Here is a 19,768-nt window from a genome sequence, read left to right as displayed (position 1 = left end):
CCAAGCAACTTAAGACTGCTTCGTGGAAAAGAGGAAAATACTTTGAAACAGTATAAATTAAATTTTTAATTACGGGAACACTACCTACATCTTTCAAAATTACAAGCAAAGTAAACTGCCCCACCTTTTCTATGCCATAAACGAATTTAACAGTGTCGACCTTCAATCCTAGAAACCCCTCTCTGCAGCGGACGGCGGAAGGCTGGGTTTTCTCTGGTTTGTAGCCGCTCCCTCGCTCGACCCCCAGCATGAACGAGGACGGAGGGGGCTGCGGTGTGGTGCGGCGCGGACCGTGGGTGACCTGCCGGGCTCCTGGTGTGTGCAGGCCCTCCCTGGTCCCCTCCCCGGGGCCGTCTGCCCCCAGTAGAGGCCCGGTTCCTCCTGCTCTCCCTTCCCACAGGGAAGCTAACGTGTGTGGCGTGTCTAAGTGTCAAGCCCACGGCTTCAGAATTTGAGCCGAGAGCGGCAAAGCTAAGTCATGCTTAGTGTAGGTGGATCTCCTCCACCGAAGTACATGAAATAGTTTCCAAAAAGTAGGAAAATAAACATATTAGGGCTTTAATCCTCTTAAATAAAATTTAAAAATTCAACATTAACATTTAAAATGTACCAAGCATGCAATTCTTGGATTTTGAGCAAGTCCATCTCACTGGGGATACATTCAGGTCATCAGTAACTAGCTGAGAGAGATCTGAACATTTCTACAAACAGATGAACAACGGGGCAAAAGTGACTGATTTTGTCAAATTCAGTAACTGGCAAAGTAAGGTGGTGAGATCTGTTCAGGTGTGTGTGCTCACTTCCAATCTCCAGAAGGAAGCCGGAAGTTGGGCATTTTCGAAGCTAGACGGTGACAATTATAAATGAACTCATGTATGTTCTTCAGCGAGGGCATGGGGAAACTTCTCTGAGCAGCCGGCTCTCGCCTTCCCTTCACTGGATGAAGGTACGGGCTGAGCACCCAGGACCCCGTGTGCCACAGTGTGCCGGAGGGCCCGGCGAGGCTGGGTGGCCAGCCAGCCCAACAGTGGGGTTCCCGAAGCCATCTGACTCATTTATGGTACTTGGACGTCGCCAGGCTTTGAGCAGCTAGAGCGTGATTCATGACCCTCTAGGGTCCAGTCGTGTCCCGCTGGCCTGTTCTCTAAGCGTGTGGAGCGATTAAAGGTATATTAAAAATCAACGAACAGACTCCCCAATTCAAGTTCATTCACGCATCTGCGCAACCGGCGTAATTTTCTGTTTAGGCACTGGTTACTAAAGCTTTCCAACAAGGACTGGGGAAGGGTCAGAAATACTCATAGAGAAGATGAACCAGCCTCTCAAGAGTTACAGCAAGTGACTACAAAGAGCCCACAGAAGCCCTCGCGAGGCCGCTAAGCCTCCTTCACCACCCCCACCAGGGCGGGCCTCAGGGTGCGCCCGTGCAGCTTGTACCCCACTTTGCTGACCAGCGCCACCGTGCCGGGCTCCTGCCCCTCCACCGGCGCGTGGAACAGGGCCTCATGCTCGTAGGGGTCGAACCTGGCCCCCACGGGGTTCAGCCGCAGCAAGCCGTGCTTCGTGAACACCTTCTGGATCTGGACCTCAGTCATTACAAGCCCCTCGTAGAGGTTCTTCAGATGAGGATTGTCGTCTTTAACCTCCTCCTTTGGGACACTCTGCGTCGCCTTCTCCAAGATGTCCGCGACCTCCAGCAAGTCCTTACAGAAGCCCTGGATGCCTAGACGAAGTGAAGGACACCGTCATCTGCAGTCCCACCGCCAGCGGGGCACCCGAGAGCTGTAACCCCGCCGACCTCTCACACAAACTCCTGAACGATAACCTTTCAAACTATTCACTTGTCCTCAAATTTCAATGGTGTGTTAAAAAACAAAAACAAAACAAAAACAAAAACACACACACAAAAAACACCAAAACCCAAAAAAACTTCTGGGTTTAGATGAGAGCTAATTAGGCATGAAGACAAACAGTTCCCAACGTGCAGAAGCATCTCCCCATCAGTCCTGCCCCCCGCTAAGGAACCCCGCCCCCGCGGCCGTTCTGTGGGGAGGGGGCGGCTGCCCTGCCAGCACCGTGGGGTCAGAGTTCCCAAGACACACCCAAGCCTTAACCCTAATCGAACAAAAGAAATCAGAAGAAAAGTCCCTCCAAATTCAAGGCAGTGTATTACATCAGATTGTTTGTGGTTTCAAGGAAATGCTTCAGATGCTGACTGGAAGTCAGGGGTGACCGCAGCGCCCCGGTGGGCATCTGCTTCCACCCAGGCCCTGACCGGACCCAAGGGCACCAGCCCCGCTCGACTCTGCGGGAGGCAGCGCCTGTGGGTGACTTCTTGTCGCAATACTTTCCCCTCCTCCTGGAAAATGAAATAAAAAACTTTCTACCTATCTGATAAGAACATGGGCGTCTACCATGGATTAAGCTTGTGCCAATTCTTGGGGGATGGTCTGTCCTCATGGAGTGTATGGTCCGAGACAAGCGTCAGATAAGCACACCAGTGACAAACACAATCACAAATCCCACCTCCACGAAGGAGCGTTTCTCGGTGCTGAGCAAAGCTTATACTAAGGGACTTCATTTAGACTGGAGAGTCTGGAGAGGTCTGTGAACCAAGGCCTGAAGAGTTATCCAAACATTCGAGGACTGAAGGGCGCCCAGTGCACAGGGAAGAGGCAGACCCAGAGAAGCTGAAGGTTCCAGACGGGGCAGCCGAATGGGTGGATGGCGTGGTCACACTGTCCAGGCACAGGGCAGAGATACTGCAATTCTAGCTGCAGACACCCCAGCAAGGCAAAGAGCTCAGTAAAGGGAGTCAAATGCGCTTTCTGGTGTCTCAGTGCATATAAAAATTATGTTTACGCTGTAGTCTATGAAGTGTGCAATAGTATTATGTATAAAAAAACACATACAAACCTTAAAAAATACATTTTGCTAAAAAATGCTAACCATCGTTTGAGCTTTCAGTGAGGTGTGATCATAGACCATAACAAATACAATAATAACGAAGCGTTGAAACTATTGTGAGAATCACTGAAATGTAAGAGAGACACGAAGTGAGCAGATGCTGGTGGAAAAATGCTTGCTCAACGCAGGGTTGCCACGAACCTTCAATCTAAAAACCGCATCATCCGCGGAACACGGTAAAGTGAGGAATGGCTGTATTTTAAAATCGCTTTGCCTGGGGCATGGCGGCGCAAGCGCCGGGGCTGGGATCAGGGCAGAGTGGATGGACGGGAGGCCAGCTGCTCAGCGCTCAAGGGCCAGGGGAACATGGGGATGGGAAAAGAGAACTTCAGATTCCTGCCCTAAATAAGCACCAGGAAAGATCACAGTATCATTTACTAAAGTGAGGAAGAACAGCACAGATAAAGGGAAAATGAAATTCGAAATACCCGTGAGGCATCAGATGCCGACGCTGGGGAAACGACAGGACACACGGGACTGGAACTCAGAAGAAACATCTGAGCCACAAGAACCTGTGCGTGGGCAAGTCGCCTGGGCAACCTGGCGAGAGGAGGGGAAGCCTAACCCCAATCCCTGGAGGCCAGGAATAAGCAGATTTCAAGCAGAATCTGCTGCCTGTGGGGGCACAAGATTGGATCTCGGTTTCTACTTGGCCGTGCACCTGCCATCTGTCCTCAGGCGAAGTAGCTATGGTCTCACCGTGAGCCTTAAGAGGCTCTTCCAGAACGCGGGGGAATGGCGCCCGCGGGTCTGTACAGAAGGTTCTGCGAGTACTCGAACTGTACCTGACGTTCAGCGGACACCAGCATGGGCGTGGCGTCGGGGGGGCACTGGCCTCCGCATGGCCACCGCAACTTCCCAGCTTCGTGAGGAGTGCCAGCCATTTAAGCCTCAATGATCTCAAATGTAAAATGGGAAGGACAGCGACAAAGATATCCAAATGCTGACAGTGCAGACAGCATCTTAGATTTTCATGTGTGTGAATGCTGAGCTAGCTACGGAAATGCCCATCCGGGAGGCTGACCTGCGGGGACTATCTGCGGGCTCAGACGGCCTCAGGTTAACCGAGGTCCGCCTGGGGAAGAGCAACACACACACTCCTCACCAAAGGAGTCACACTTGCAGTTCTAAATGCGGGTCCCAGCTGCGACTTCTCCTTGCAGACTCCTCTCCACTGGAGGGAACGCACCCAGCGGCCTCCCCACCTCCTCACCCTGGCTGACCCTGCTGTTCCACACTCACACTGCCACCCCCCCCACCCTCCCCGCCCTTTATTTTTCTAGGATCAGTATCAGATAGTGTCTACCGTTACCATATAATTTTGCCTCCTCCACCAATTTCTGGCTCCTCTGCCTCAAGTTCTCGGTGTCTGCCAAAGCTCGCTTATATTTTTCCTAACAAAAAAAGGGGGGCGGTAAAGAGGAAACATACATGAGTAAAGCAAGGAACAAATTCGTAAGAAAGCAAATCTGATATGAACAAATTCCAAGTCCAAGTAACATGTGTTACGTCTGACATTTCAGAGCACAGGCAGCAGAGCTTAATGGGTGGAAAGAAGTTACATCCGTGTCACTATTTCCAACGATTAAGAGATCAAGGGGTCACGTATCTGTGTAGCCCCCAGTGAGCAGCTGGACAAGGATGAGGAAAAACTCTCATGGTTCTGATGGTCTCATCGCCCCTCAAGGACGGACCACTCACTCCCACAAAATTTCCAACTTCAGGGAGTCCTAGAACGCTGGTTGGGGCGGACGCACCCAGAGCCCACAGTTCCAGGAGAGGTTTAGGAGAACCGCCAGCCCACTGAGGAGAGAAAACCCCATCCGTGAACCTCTGGTGTTTTGACTGCTGCCCGGTGGCCCCGTCCCAACACTTGACTGGGTAACAATCACCGATTGCTGGCGCCCTCTCCATTTCCCACCAATTTTCCTGTTACGCCACTCATCTCCTGAGCACTTCTAGCTCCGGGGCCTCTGTCCTCCAGTTACAGGTGATTCTAGTGCAGTGGTTTAGAACATGGCTCGTGAGGCTCAAACCTGGGCTGTGCCTCAGTTTCCTCGTCTGTAACCAGGGCTCTAACCGTTGACTCACAGGGTGTTATGAGGATTAATATAAATAAGGTGGTTAGAAAAGAGCCAGCATAGATCGTTTGATATATTTTCAAATCCCTAAAGAACCTGATTTGTGCCACCTGTGCCTTTTCACGTGGAGTAATAACCTGTCCTTCTAACTGGTTCACTACACCCCTCCCTCCTTATGAAGAGTTCCACATAACCACATCTCTGGTCCCAACACCTGGCTTCCCGTAAGACCCAGCTTAAGGACTGCAGTGAGTGTGCTTCACTTGTAAGGACCACCTCAAGTCTTAATTCAATATCATCTATGCAGCGTGTGAAGAAGATTCTCATGACAGAACCAGAGCCACAGAGGATTTGCGTTCTAGTCCCTTCTTCAGCAGGAACTTGCTGCAGGACCCGACCGCAGTTCTCGGACAAATGACCCAACTCATCTGGCCAGAGGTCCTCTGAAGAACCTCACCTGAGTTCAGCAGATCACACTTCCCCACGAGAGCCTGCGTGACCTTACCACGGTCTCCTTCAGCTGCTCCTCTAGCTTGACCTTCTCGTCCATGAGTATCTTCTCTGGAGAGGGGGTATCTGTCTTCTGTTCGTTCTGACCCACGTCCTCTTCCAGGTTCCGGCCGCTGTTCTTCTGTTTCGTGGCTGTGCAGAGCAGCCGAGGAGATGGTCTAAAACAAGTCCCCGACACTATGAATTAAGACTGGGCTTTTGCTTAAGAGTCAGATATATCAGTTTAGAAATTTGAGATAATTTAAAATTATTTGCTACTGACCTGTGAGGGAGAAAGAGTTTATCTTAGATCTAATAAAGGCAAAGAGTATATTATGTACAAAGGCTGCTAACTCACATAAAAGCTCCTGTAATGTGTCTAAACTAGCAGGTCAATGTACCAAGGCCCTGGAACTAACCTCTTCTTTCCATTCCAAACACCTCCTTCTGAGATATGGTCGTCTAGACCCATCACATATTGGAGTAGCTACTGTCAGAGGTGAGGTCCAGTGCTGACGTTGATGACAAGGATGGACTGGGCAGAGATCCTGCCCTTAGGGTACTTACTGTCAAAAAAGGTATCTACAGACAAAGTATTATAATTTTGGGTTTAAAAGTGATAAAAGAGGAATCATGCTTTAGGAGGCTCAGAGTAGAATGTTTCTAGCTTTGGAAAAGTGGAAGCCCATGAATGGCTTTGTACAGAGGGGCTCTGAAGGACAGTTAAGAGTTACACATAAGGAGTCGGCACTGGAGATAAAAGCAGGGGGATACACAGAGGGAAACAAAGAGCTCTAAACCTAATACTGGAAGTGACTCAAGACCTCATCCAATCTGATCCCCACATGAAAAAGGTTAAGGGATAAGCCCAAGGTCACAAAGTTATTAATGAAGGACAGAATGGTCTTAAACTCAGACTTCTTCACCAGGACCAGATTTCTCCTCAAGCTTAAAACTCAGACTTCTTCTAAGAGCTCTTCTTAATTGCGCCATATTTCAATCTGAAAATAAACTACAGTCAATTTTCTTCCCAGATTAAAGGAAACTGCCTCAAAGAACAGGCGAGCTAGCGGTACACGGAATGTGTGTACAGGGGTGTTTATGACAGCAGCAAGCTGGGGACAGTGAATACACTGTCACTTCCACAGTCTGGAATATTCTGCGGCTGTGAAGAAGAATGTCGAACTCTCACCTCTGGGACACACTACAGGTATACTGTGCGGTAAGAGGGGCCACTGAGAGGAACAGAACACGAAGCCTCTTCTGTCAGGACAAACCAGAAATCCTGTGTAGGCACACTCGGGTCTAGGCCTGGAGAAGCGTGGAAGGAGCCGCTAGTCTGTGGAGTGCAGTAACCGGTCCATCGTATTTTACTTCTGTGATTTAAAAAAGCTCATAACCTAGCAACTGAGCATGCTGTTGCGAGGCCTGTCTCGTCTCAGTCGTGCTGGTCCCCGGGCGTGAAGTCCCCGCCTTCCTACAGCCCCGCTCCTGGGGCTGAGCCAGAGGGGCTGCGAGCGGCGTGGGGATGCAGCCGGACAGCTCAGGGAGCGCGGCTGCTCTTAGAGCTACGGCTCCCCCCCGAGCCTCCTTCCACAATCAACTAGTTCTCAAGGACAGAAATTAATGCTACCTTGGTGATCGCCTTCCTGGCAATTAATTCAGATAGAAAACCACAAATTACCCGAGAAAACACGGAAGCCCTTTCCCTCAGGGAATCGGGTGGTCACTGCTCTGTTTCCGTGTTTTGGTTTATGTACTTTACGGGGCTAGCAATCCCACCGTCGTCCCCTCCCACCGCAGGTAATCCTCGCCCGCCAGCCGGGTCCCCGGTCCACGTGAGCAAGCTCCTCCGGGGAGACGTCCAGCTCTGGCTCCGCCCAGCTCCCGCCCACCGCCGGGCCCCGAGCAGCTCCTCCGGTAGGCACCTTGCTTCAGAGCCCTTCCTCCCGCAGAGATGCTGAAGACTCGCCGAACCACCTCGCGAGCTAGGACTCTGAATCAGCAGGGGCCGCAGATTGAAAAGAACAAACGGGGAGGGCCCCGACTCTTGCGAGCCTCCCCGCGGACGACTGCACTGCTCTACCTAAATTCCTCACTCCACGGCGGACCTGGGACTCCGGAAGGAACCGGGGCCGAGGCGGACGTGCCCGAGCGGCCCCGCGGCCCCGGCCTGGCGCTGCTCGGGCACGCGCGCCTGCTCCCGCGCGCAGCTGGCCTTGGGAGGGCCGCCGGATCCCGGGCGCGAGCGCGCGTGGGGCCGGTACGCGGGGTCGGTCAGCCCCGGCCGAGGGGCAGGCCCCGGGCGGGAGGGCCGCGCGCCGCGTCGGCGAACCGCGGGACCCACGACGCCCCTCTCCCAGGCCGGAGCCACGCAGGGCTCCCGGCGCGGCCTCGGCCCGAGTAGGAGCCGCACTGAGGATAGCGTCCTTCTTCAGCCACGGGCAGCCGGGCGCCCCTTACCTGAGAGACAGCGCCAAAGCTGGGAGGCTGTGCCGCGCCAGCCTCATGCACCGAGCCGCCATGACTGTCGCTGCCACCGCCGCCGCCGCCGGCACTGCGCACGCACCGGGCATGCGCGGAGGCCGCTGGCCCGCCCCCTCGGGGCGCGTGGCCACTCGCGCAGACTCTGTGCTTCCTTCCCCGCCCAACCACTTCCTTTCAGCCAATCCGTAACCGCTTCTCCTCTGATGGACAGACAGTAGTAACCAATAATTGTGGGCCGCTTCAGAGCACTCTCTCGCCACCCCACCCCCGCGCTTCCCCTCCCGGTGGGCGAGATCTGAGGCTTCCGGCCCTCAGAAGGTGAGGAGGTGAGAGGTGAAGGGAACCGTGGGAGGAGACGCTCGCGGGCGGGGCGCGGTCCAGGGTTGAACCAATGGGGAAGAAGCGTGGGGGGGCGGGGCCGCCGGAAGTGCGGCGCTCGGCCCGCGAGACTGGCGTCGGACCGACCCTTCGGCGCTTCCGCCGCCCTTCGCTCTGGGAGCGGTTTCGGGGCGCCGGGTGTGCCTTCTGCGGCGGTGCGGACTCCCCGGACGCCGGGCGCTGTCAGACGCCGTTTGGGGGGCCGGGTCCGCGGCGGGGACGGAGGGGGACTCCGGCGCCGCCCGGGAGCCCTGTTAGAGCGGGTGCCGGAACCCAGGGGCAGATGTGCCCGCGTGGACGCTGGAGGGTGGATGGAGAGACGGGCGGACGCTGGTTGTCTCCGCGCTGTGCTCTCAGCTGCACGTCTCGATAAAACACAAATCGTGACGATGAGAACCGCACCTAGGAATGCTCTGGGGACACAGAGCTCAGACATCCAGGCGTTTTCGTTGATCTGGCAGAGGCCTTGCTGCGTGGTCACATGCCCTGAAGCCGAGGCGCTGGGAGGGGAGGTGGCGCTTTTCTTAACGCCCCTGGCGGCTGTCCCTCCAGCGAGGGCCGGCTCCTCTCCGGCACTCCTGGCCCGCACCCCGTCCGCCAAGAGGGAGGGCTGGAGCCCGTGGTCTCCCCCAAGGGGGAGGGCTGCCTGCAGGTCACATTTGCGAGGACAAGCCTCTATTCTCTGCGCGCATTGAAAGTGTTGATAATGTTGGACGAACATCTACACTGTGCCAGGGTCTTGTGACACCTGCCGGGGAGGCAAACAGCCAAATCCAGAATGTGGGCTGTTCTGTGGAAGAATGACCCAGTTTATTAATTAATTAAGGGGCTGGGGGAAAAGAGAGGAAGTAGGACTGTTTGACAATTAAAGCTTAAAAGACATAATTAAATGGTGTGTGGACCTTGTTTGGATCATGATAGGACAAACCAGCTGGACACGGTGAGGGGAAATTTGAATATAAACAGTATTATTAAGGTTTATTGACACTTGTTAGGGAGAGAATGTGGCCTGGTGGTTAGGTCAAAATGCCCTGATTGTTTAGAGATGCAAACGGAAGTATTTACACTATATTGCCACAGTGTTTGGAATTTGCTTTATAAATACTCATGTAAAAAAAATGAGGATAGGAGAAGCTCAGTGGCAAAATGTTGATAATGGTTGAGGCTGGATGGTGAATACCATCTGAGTTATAACTCCTCTTTTGTATATTTGAAATTTCCTGTACTAAAATGTAACGCGATAATGTCATGTTTCTCACTGGCTGTGACGTCGGGCAAGCCACAGTCCTTGATCTGCTCACCTGTAAAACTGGGATCATATTTTTTTAAGATTTTTAGTTTTTTTAATTTTTATTTTATTTTATTTCCTCCGCACAGAGGAAACTAGGTTTCCCAGGCTGAGAGACTTGCCAGGACGAGGGACCTGACGTCTGGCAGCAAATCTCACCGCCACTCGTCCCTAGCACGCTGGCTCCAAGCGGGAAGGATGTTCTTGGTAAGAGAATGCCACCAGAAGGGGCCACAGATATTCCTGTTGAAATAATTTTCTGCAAATAAAAGAGCACACAAGCGGGGGAGGTGGCAGAGGGAGAGGGAGAAGCAGGCTCTATGCTGAGCAGGGAGCCCAACGCGATGCGGGACTGAATCCAAGGACCCTGGTATCGTGACCTGAGCCAAAGGGAGACACTTAACTGACTGAGCCACCCAGGAGCCCAAAAACTGGGATCATATTTATTGTGAAGTTTAAAAAATACTCATTTCCTAACTTCTTTGGGCTCAGAGGGAATCAGATGGGCATCCCAAATAGCTCACAGTGCAGCATGAGGACAATCAACGGAGAGGTATAGCCACTGGGTTCCGAGACAGAGACAAGCACGGGTTGTCACAATGCGATGCCACGCTGGGGACACTGAACTACCAGTTGCTCCAGGGTTGCCAGGAAGCCATACCCTGGATCTGTGCCCTGCCCCTTGCAGTCTCCCTGAACAGGGATCTGCCTGTGCTGCCACCTGGTGGCCACATTGGGAACTGCTCCAAAAGGGAGCTGGGGCGTCACAGACCAAGGTGACATTTTGCCACTGCTCTTGGGAGCCTGCTCAGGTAGTTAGTTCCCTGAGATCTTCATCAACTCAGTGCAAGTCCTCTCCTCATGGAGAGGAAGCTGCTTGTATGGGAAGACTCCTGGATCAACCCACAGAACACACTTTTAGCAAAGGGCACGGGTGGCCCGGGGGCAGGGATGCGGGAAAAGCAAGCTCAACAGCGCATGGTGCCCCCAAGAAGGAGGGGCTGACGTTTAAGAAGGTGTCCTCAGGTGAAAGTTGTGCGGATGGCTCAACAGCGTGTGGACCATGGGTGTGATCCTCACATAACAGCCAAGTGCTGGTGGGTGCTAGGCTCTGGGCAGATGTCCTTTTGGATCAGCACACAATACGGTGATGAAGGGACAGAGCCCAGCCAGGTTAGGGGGCTTGTTCAAGGTCACGAAGGCAGAAGAAGGCAGAGCTTTTGCATATTTTTCTCAACTAATCTCAACTTCCACGGTCAGAGGCGAAGCCAGAGGCTGCCTCCGTCTACCCAGAGTGCTGGCCGCTGCCAGAAACTGCATTATTATTATTATGGTCCCTCAGCATGGACGGGAATCTTCCTCCTTTAATCCAACTCGAAATAAGCCAATTAAAAAAATGGGAGGGGCACCTGGGTGGCTCAGTCGGTTGAATGTCCGACTCTTGATTTCAGCTCGGGTCATGATCTCAGGGTTGTGGGATCGAGCCCTGCATCGGGCTCCTCGCTGAGCGTGGAGTCTGCTAAGATTCTTTCTCTCCCTCTGCCCTTCCCCTACTTTCTCTCTCCCTCTTCCTCTCTAAAAAGAAAAAGGCATAATAGGTGTGGTAGACACAATTCTGAAGATGGGCCCCAAGATACCCATCCTCTGGTTATCCAGCCCAACACAAGTCCCAACGCTGCTCTGAAGGCACTTTGCAGATACAACAAAAAGCCCAAGCCAGTTGGCCTTCATGGAGATTATCCGGTAGGCTTGACCTTGGTGGGTGGAGAGGTTCCTCCAGCAGGCGACCCCAGAGAGCCTCAAAGCGTGAGAACATGTCGGATGGCCAGTGCTGCTTTGGAGATGGAGGGGTCGTGTGGGAGAGAAGGCGGTGTGCGGCCTCTGGGAGCAGAGGGAGGCTCTCAGCTGTTGGTCAGCAAGGAAATGAAGATCTCCGACCCACTGTTGCCAGGAGCTGGACGCCACCAGCAACTTGAAGGAGCCCCCCAGGAGCCCAGCCTGCCGGCACCTGCTGTTAGGAGGCCTGGAGGGCACCGAGCCACCGAATAATCCTGTGAGGTGGGCATTACCTCTCTTGGCTTCATTGGATCGTGTTTTGGCTCGCAGCACATGGAATGGATTAATCATAAGCCTGGCTCCCTTTTTCATCACCACTGCTCATTCTTGGCCCACTTCTGATTGTTCCTTTGTTTTGGTGGCCGACCCCTCCGCCCCGAGGAAACCAGGATTCCCAGGCTGAGACACTTGCCCGGACAAGGGACCTGATGTCTGGCAGCAGATCTCACCACCACTCGTCCCTAGCATACTGGCTCCAAATGGAAAGGATGTTCTTGGTAAGAAAATGCCACTAGAAGGGCCACAAACGTTCCTGTTGGAATAACTTTCTGCAAAAAGAGCCCCATCATTTGCACGGGGAGAAGCGAATGCAACAGAAACTCCCGGCATGTCCCCAAGAACTTTGGAAAGATAGCGGTTAGAACTGGCTGCCCCAGGTGTGGTCAGGGGCCTGCCATGGGCACAGTCTTTTCTTCCCGCAGAGCTGGGGAGAGGGTGGCCTTGGCTTGCCCGAAGGACAGGGCAGGAGGGAGGAGGCAGCAAGCCCCTCAGATCCCGGGGAGAGCGTCTTACAAGGCCTGTGGACATGAGAGAGAATTTGTATCTAAGGCTGATTAAATTGTTCACCACAAGCCCCCTGCATTTCGAACCCTCCTGTGTGTTGGTCGAATTCATCATCAGCCAGAAAAAAGTCAGAACCATGAAAAGCGCTGTGGGTGAGGATTGGCAGGAGGGATGGTTTCTCATTAGAAAAATAATGGAGATTATTATAGCGGCGTTGGAGGGCGTGAACAGTAGGGTAGCCCAGGCACATCAGCCTTCCCCCACCTTCTGCGGCTGTCGCGCGCGTCCCCGTGAGGAAGCTGAGTGCCTGGGCTTTGTCTCCCCTTGGCTCTGCGCTTGGATCGGTCATGAGCCCAGGACCGGAGCCAGAAGCATCTTGAGGTGACGGCCGTGACCCTGCGGGACCACGGGTCAAGTGGGTCTCTCCCCTGAGTAATGAGGCTAAGGACACTCGCGCTATCGTGAGGAGCATGTGGCTTTGCCGCACATCCCCCAGACGATGACCTGTCACAGTGACAGTGGCTGCCACCAGTAACGGTGTTCGGGAAAGCGGTGTCGCGTTGGTGATGGATGAGGTGTGTGGTGCCTTCTCAGGAGCGGTGCTCGAGGGCGCAGGGGCTCGGGGGAGCTACGTCTGAAGCTGGGGCGTGCAAGAGCCTCCTCTGTCCCTTCCCCCGCTGCTGGCAGCGGGGGCGGCTGTCAGGGAACACCTGTGCTGATGCGGGGCCCACACGGGACAGCCACGGACGCAGCGGGTGCACCTGCCCTGCTCTCGTGCCTGAGCCCTCCTGGGGCCAGGGAACCAAACAACTGTCCCTGAAGCCAGAGACACTAACCTCCCCCCTGTGCAAACGTCTAGGGGTGGGCAGTCCACGGCTCCCAGGGTGGCTCCGGGGCCCAAGGTTATCAGGGGCCCAGACTCCTTCCCACTTGCTGCTCTCTGCCCTCCCCCAGGTGTGGCTCTCGCCCTCACTATGAGGATGGAGCTCCGGCCGTCACAGCAGCATCCCCAACAGCAGACCCGCAGAGTTGGGGGAAGGGAAAGCCCACACTGTAGCGATCTCTCAGGGAAGTTCTGTGCAGGGGGGCTGTGAGCTGGGGAGCGGGGTGCTGTGGGCCCAGCCTGCCGGCTTGCCCCTTCATATTCTGTCCCGCCCTGGCCTCCCCCTGCATTCACCGATTGGACGGCTTTTCCCTGAGGTGTGAAAACTTAGAAAGCACCTTCTCCAAAGGGAGTTTCCAAAACTGAAGATGTTCCTTCCAGAAACAAAGCCAGTGACCTGAGGCCACAGGAAAGCAAACTGGAACTGGGCCAGGGCCTGCGACCCCAGGAGGAGCCCTGCTGCGCCCCCCGCCGGGGGAAGCCCGCCTCCTGCCGGCCGCAGACAGCAGGGGAGCAGCCCCCCTTGGTGCCACAGGTGGCCGGCGCTGAGCCCGGTTTCTGGAACAAGCAGCGTCGGGGTATGAAGCAAACACACTTCAGTCCAGAACCTGCTTCTTGGAAAAATCGGGTTGCAAAACATGCACAACGTTTTAAAGAGGGTTTTCAGGATGACTCCCCGCTGCTGGGGCTGGTGATGGCTGGGGGAAGGGAACTTTTTGCCTGTCCTTTATCAGGCTGGCGGATGCCGAGGACCCACTGTGCCAGACGCTCTTCCAGAGTGTCGCAGAGCTCTCTTTACGCATCGAATCTTGCAGCCACTGTGGGGCGGGGGGCGGGGCGGGGGGAGGTTGTTATTTTGTGATTGTTTTGCTTTTTCTGTTTGTCTGCGCTCACTGGCCTAAGTTTGATGTTCTTCCTGGGACAGGCTGGGCCCCCACCACCCCCAGCCTGCGGCTCTGCCCATCACCTGGCCTCTTACGGAATCCCATCCTTCGGCAGAAGTGACAGGCCCAGAGACAGGGCATGCGACCCAGGCAGGGCCAATCAGATCCTTCCCTGGACGTGCTGTGTGGAAGCTGGGGGAGCAGGTCTCTCCCGCCAGGGTCCCCACGTGGGGAGATGGGCTTCTGGAGCCCTGCGCCCCTGCCCACCGCGCCCCAGGGGGCGGACCAGCAGAGACACGCGGGGAGGGGAGGCTGGAGACACAGATCCCCATCCCAGAGCCTGAATCCTCCCCCGGAAGCCCTTTCTTCACTCCCGAGGCCCGTCAGCACCCGTCCCTGCGCGGGGAACCAAGTTCCGATTGGCTCCATTTGCCTGCGGGGCTTTGCGTCGGTCTTCCGTCCCTTACCGCTAAGGTTGTCACCACAGTGTCCCTGCACGTCACTGTGACCCCCGTGGACAGAGGAGGGTGCTGCGGGGAGTCCAGGTCCCACCCTCGTGCGCTGGGGACCGCACGCTCTTTCCAGCACCCGCTCTTCTCTCTCTCAGTAAGTCCATCGCGGCCCCCGCACTGTGGCTGTTTCTCCGTAACCTCCATGAGGAATGCGGGGCCCAAGCTTAAGTCAGAGCTGTGTGTGCGCTCGTGTGCGCTCCGGCTCTGGAACCTCGGTCCCCGTGTTACTTCATTCTCAGATCCAACGGACATCTGACCCGCGCTGTGACGTTTGCTGCCGCTGTCACCGCAGGGCCCTTTCCCCAGCACGCTCCTGCTGGGCTTTGCTTCCAGCTGGGTCCGCCGGCTCAGGCAGTGTGAGCGGGGCCTACCGTCCGTCTAACCATGAGACCGTGCGCTGCTGTGTGGAAACCCCCAGGCCGCCCCCAACCGCGACAGCGAGCCTCAGGGGCTCCGTTCCCTCACCTCCCCGGCGGCTCGGGGGAGAGTGAGTGAGGCCGTGCAGGTAAGCCCAGGACGCAGACACCAGGCCTCGGCCTCCCCCCCCAGAGAGCTGCTGAGTTTCCCCAAGTTTACCTCTAGAAATCCATGGCCGAATGTTTTGGGTTCTACCAACTTAGACAATCAGGTAAGATCCAAGTGCATAGTCCTACAGACTTCTGAAAATCAAACGCATCTGGGATGAGAAATGGCACCCCTGGGCATTCCCCCGAGGGACTCGAGAGCGGGAACCGAGACGTCTGTACCCTCATGTCCCTGACAGCACTGTTCCTAGGAGCAGAGAGGTCGGAAGCGGCCCCCAGGTCCTCGGAGGGAGGGTGGACGGCCAGTCTGTGGTACTTTGTTCCATCCCTAGGAAACTCAGACGGGTGGCTTAAAACGACAGAAATGATTTCTTGCTGCTACGTCTGTGTTCAGATTGCCCTCTTCCTTGAAGGGCACCGTCAGAGCGGAGGAGAGCCCCCTCTACTCCATTATGGCCTCAGCTTAACTGATTCCATCTGCAAAGACTTCATTCCCAAAAAGGTCACAGTGACAGGCACTGGGGTTTAGGACTCCAACACACCTTTCGAGGGGATACCATTTAACCCGTAACAGTCTGCCCTCTGGCTCCCTAAATTCATGCCCTTCCCATATGCAAAGTATATTCACATTAGCCCGATAGGCCCCCAAAGTCTTAACCATTCCAGCATCGAAATGCCGTCAGGTCGGACTCAGATCTGGACTCCTCTCTGTGTCTGAGGCCTGCGCGGGGGACACGCTCAGGGAACATTGGGTGGAGAATCCAGATCCAGGAGCCACTCCCGTGCCACTCTGCTCTGGCGCAAAATCCCAACAGCCGCCACCACAAGCATTCTCGGGCTTGCTCAGCGCTCACTGCCCACCTCGGGGGCTGCCCTCGGGATCCTGCGGGGCACCGATCCGACGGAACCCCTGAGGCTGGAGGGAAGCCCAAGACAGAGACTGGTGATCAGAATAAAATGTAATACCTGGCTTCTTCCATCAAGATGCTTAGCACACTCTTTTGTGATTGCTTACCTAAAGCAACCCGAAAAACTGCATGAGACTGCATTTTTGTAAAACAACGTGAAACTGTTTCTACTGACTTTTTGTTTGCTCTTGTGGAGACTTCACGTCTCTCCTCCAGGACAATGTGGTCTTTTGTCTTCTCAGAGCTCACGGAGCTGTATCGTCCGGCTGGGCCTCCCCCTCTTCTCTCCCCCGATGGCTGGGCTCACTGGGGTCCTTCCGCCTGCTCGCCTGCAAGGGTGGCCCCACATCTCTTCTCCTTTATCATGTGCTGTGAATGCCAATGCGAGGCCAGGCCACTGTCTTTGGGGAACAACTGAGGGAATGGGCTGTTCAAGTGCAGGCGGCCATCTGGGAGGGTGGGAAGGGAGGGAACACAGAGAGAAGGTTCTGGAAGGAAGAGCATGTGATGCATGCAGGGCGGTTGTTGGGGAAGCCAGTGAGAAGACAGGCTGGGCGGGGTGGATGTCTGTTTCTGCCTCTGCAGGATGTGCTCTCCAAAGGGGCGAAGGTCTCGGTGGAAGGAGGCAGTGCCACTGGTCTCCAGGGTGACACTCTCTTGACTCTCCAGGACTCAGTTTCCCCATCTGTGAAACGGGACGAGGAGAACCCACTGAGACGTCACACAGTTGTGGTTCATGCATTCGGTCATGTGCTGAGCCATTCCAGGGGCCGGGTGGGTATCGGACGCAGGGGCGCTGCAGGGTAGTAGGAGGGACGTAAGGCTCTCAGTCTGTGGTAGATAGCTGTAGTTATCGGTCGACGTTGTGCCTTTCAAGTCAAGCTTGCATCGTGAACCAGGGCCTGTGGGTAGAAGGGAGGGATTTGGGACCAACATAAATAACGTGATCACCATAGGTAGTGAGCTTGCTGTCAGTGGAGGAAGTCAGGCAGCTGCTGGCTGCCCTCGCAATTACAATCCAAGGTGATGTGGCATGTGGTGAGGACCTGGAGGAAAGGCCCAGCGAGTGAGGGCAAAGTGACAAAGGGGTCACCTGGATCAGATTTTAATTCTACCCCCAAAGTAATGGGGATCTGGAAAGCCACTTGGGCAGAACTTCCAAGTCATCAGGATGGCGGGTAGGTTTTGCGGGGGGATGTGGGGGGGGGCCTGCAGGGCCCCTGGAGGGAGAGGAGGCTGCCTTCCGGCTGGGGGAAGGGAGCCCTGGTGGCCTGGTGAGGCCTCCTTGGTGGTGGGAGAGGGTGACAGCCCCTGAGACAGAATCCCCAGAGGGAAGGACAAACTGTGTTCCACTGGACTGTGGGGTCCTTGAAAACAGGCATGGGGTCTTTTATTTTCATTTCTGTATCCCCAGCACCCAGCAAGGAGAGGGCTGGGCCCACATGAGGTCTTTGGAAACGGTGGCAGGGTGGCCGACTGCCTCGGGACGCACGGTGTTTTGTGATAGAATCAGAGCTAGAACCTTGTGATGGTCAATTTTCTGGTTCAGTGTGGCTGGGCTCAGGGACGCCGCAGAGCTGCTGGAACATTTTCTGGGTGTGTCTGGAAGAGAGGAGCGTTGCAAGCAGGTGTGCGCTCCCCAGTGTGGGGGGCCCCACCCCGTCCACTGAGGGCAGGAACAGAACACACAGGTGTGGAAGGGCGAAGTCGCTCTCTCTGCTTGAGCTGAGACGTCCGTCCCGTGCCCTGGCTGCGTGCACAAATCTCCAGGGTGTGCAAATCCTCAGGGACAGCTGCAGGTGGAAAGCGCTGTGCGGGATAGAGCTGTGGGCAGGGAGTCAGGACCTGCGTTCCCAGCTGGCCCTGTCCCTGACTCAGTGTGTGACAAGGACAGCGTCTATTTCGGGGCGCCTGGGTGGCTCATATGGTTAAGCGTCTGCCTTCGGCTCAGGTCATGGTCCCAGGGTCCTGGGATCGAGCCCCGCATCGGGCTCCCTGCTCAGCGGGGGGCCTACTTCTCCCCCTTCCTTTGCTTCTCCCCCTGCTTTTTTTCTCTCTGTATCTCTGTGTCTCGAATGAATAAATAAAAAGATCTTTAAAAAAAAAAAAAAAAGAACAGTGTCTATTTCTCTCTGGTCCTCAGTTTCCCGGGCTCTAAAACACAGCCCTGGCTTACATGGTGGCTGGAGCCCACTGTCACTCCTGACAACGCATGAGTCCCAGGCATGGTGGGGAAGAGAGCTCGTGGGGGAGGTCTGCTAGCAGGGACCCCACATTGTTCTCTGGGCCCCCTGGCGAAGGCCTGCCCATGCTGGGGAGGCTCAGGGCTCAGAGTGTGGAGACCCACCGGCCAGCAGATAGAAGCCACATTCTCCAAAATCAGCTTCCCCTGCAATGAAGGGAATATTCTGGTTTCCCATCTGCCAAGTGGTTTTCCTGATTTCTCTTCTTGTTCAGGACAGAGAGGAGCCATTGGCTGGGCCCCCGCAAACGTCTGATCACGTAATTCCTCTTCTCTGTCTCCGGGTGGCTCCCTGCTGCTGCCAGGATGAAGCGCACATGCTCAGAAGGCTGGCCCCAGGGACCTCTGCCCTTAGTTCCCCAGCCCCCATCAGCAAACTGAGCATCTTGCAGACCCTCTGTTCTCTAGAGTCTTGGCCTGGAACATTCCTTCCTCTCCTTCTGAATTCCCTGCCCCCAAGTCCTTTTGCCTGGCTAATAGCTATCTTTTGACTCAGGTCCTAACCTGACTGTCACCTCCTCCAGGAAGCTTTCCTGGATTGCCCAAGCTACTTTATCCTTCCTCCATCGGGGCCCTGGTCACACTGGGAGGTCTTTGCTCTTGTCTGGGCTGAGGATGAGGGCTGGGCTTGACTCCTCTTGGGGCTGTTGAGCAGGACAGAATGACCAGAGCTAGCAGCCACCCTGGGACGTCTGAAGGCACTGTTTCCCCCCCTCCATCCTTCCCCCATCACTGTTCCCTCCTCGTCCCTTCCTTCCTCACTGGGTTCCTTTTGTCCTCCACTCTTGGATTCCCTCACGCCCTGGGATAGGGATAGCACTGCAAGGAGGCCTCCTTCTGAGCTCCTGACACCCCCTCCTGGAGCCCAGCCTTCTCTGTGGGCCACCCCCGCCTTCAGTTCCCCGTGTCAGTCTTGATTTACTGGACATGTCGGGCCTGCTTGCCAGGTGTCTGGCCCCGTCTGGAAGTAAGCGTTTGCTTCCAGGTGATAAACGGGGCTCACCGGGGCTGGGCCCTCAGCCAGCACCCTGGGCCAGTCCCCCGCCGCCCTGCTCTTTTCCCCGACTCCGCTGAGTTCAGCCAAGAGAGATGACTTAAGTAAGTTGTCCCCAGTTTTTCTTTGTTCGTTCCTGGAAATATCTTGCACACACTATTTGTGTTTTGAAAAAATCAATGCAACAAATGGCGTTCGATATGCTCCATTGCTGGGAAGGATGGAATCGTTTCTGTCCCTGCATTTCTACTCCTGCCCATAGGGAAGGCATCTTGGCAGATGGATCCCCGCAGGAGAATGCTGGAGGTGTTTGGAATTTGTCTTCACAAAGCTGGGGAGGAGCAGGAGCTCCGATCGCCTTGTGCGTCAGGGGAAAGATCTGTGCCCCTAGCAAAGCTCTAACTTTGTGGAAACTCGTGTGATGAGCTTTGCGAGCTGCTTGGGGCACCGAGCCGAGGGCTGTCCCTGGAAGGCCCGGGGCCTCTGGCCGTGCCCCCGGTGCCAGCCTGACT

The 19,768-nt window shown here is 55.3% G+C and overlaps 1 protein-coding gene and 1 long non-coding RNA gene across 7 annotated transcripts; one reads left to right on the top strand and one right to left on the bottom strand.

The window, feature by feature from the left end:
- Positions 1-41: 41 nt before the first annotated feature.
- On the bottom strand, positions 42-8,142 carry GRPEL1 (GrpE like 1, mitochondrial). The gene is made up of 4 exons (XM_036086529.2): positions 8,001-8,142; positions 5,554-5,716; positions 4,280-4,361; positions 42-1,723 (listed from the first exon to the last, which is right to left on the bottom strand). Exons 1-4 carry the CDS (start codon positions 8,111-8,113, stop codon positions 1,377-1,379), a joined length of 705 nt encoding a protein of 234 aa, XP_035942422.1. The 5' UTR covers positions 8,114-8,142; the 3' UTR covers positions 42-1,376.
- An 81-nt stretch (positions 8,143-8,223) lies between these two features.
- LOC118532262 (uncharacterized) lies at positions 8,224-18,136 on the top strand. Of its 6 annotated transcripts, XR_013446258.1 has the most exons (5): positions 8,449-9,342; positions 9,780-9,897; positions 11,274-12,023; positions 13,264-13,770; positions 14,828-18,136. It is a non-coding gene; the product is annotated as an uncharacterized LOC118532262 (long non-coding RNA). The 6 variants fall into 6 exon arrangements; XR_013446257.1 differs by lacking the exon at positions 13,264-13,770; XR_013446260.1 differs by lacking the exons at positions 8,449-9,342; positions 13,264-13,770; positions 14,828-18,136 and adding an exon at positions 8,224-8,342 and having other exon boundaries at positions 11,274-12,377.
- The last annotated feature ends 1,632 nt before the right edge of the window (positions 18,137-19,768 follow it).

Source organism: Halichoerus grypus, chromosome 3 (assembly GCF_964656455.1).
Source record: "Halichoerus grypus chromosome 3, mHalGry1.hap1.1, whole genome shotgun sequence".
NCBI lineage: Eukaryota > Metazoa > Chordata > Mammalia > Carnivora > Phocidae > Halichoerus > Halichoerus grypus.
This window is presented reverse-complemented; position numbering and strand designations above follow the sequence as displayed.

Bases quoted from the DNA above. Each gene is read 5' to 3' on its own strand.
- GRPEL1 (XM_036086529.2), bottom strand. From the start codon at position 8,113: ATGCCCGGTGCGTGCGCAGTGCCGGCGGCGGCGGCGGTGGCAGCGACA. The intron at 5,717-8,000 runs GTAAGGGGCGCC...GACTTGTTTTAG, and splicing joins GCTTTGGCGCTGTCTCTCAG to ACCATCTCCTCGGCTGCTCT. The intron at 1,724-4,279 runs GTAACGGTAGAC...CACTTCGTCTAG, and splicing joins GGAGGAGGCAAAATTATATG to GCATCCAGGGCTTCTGTAAG.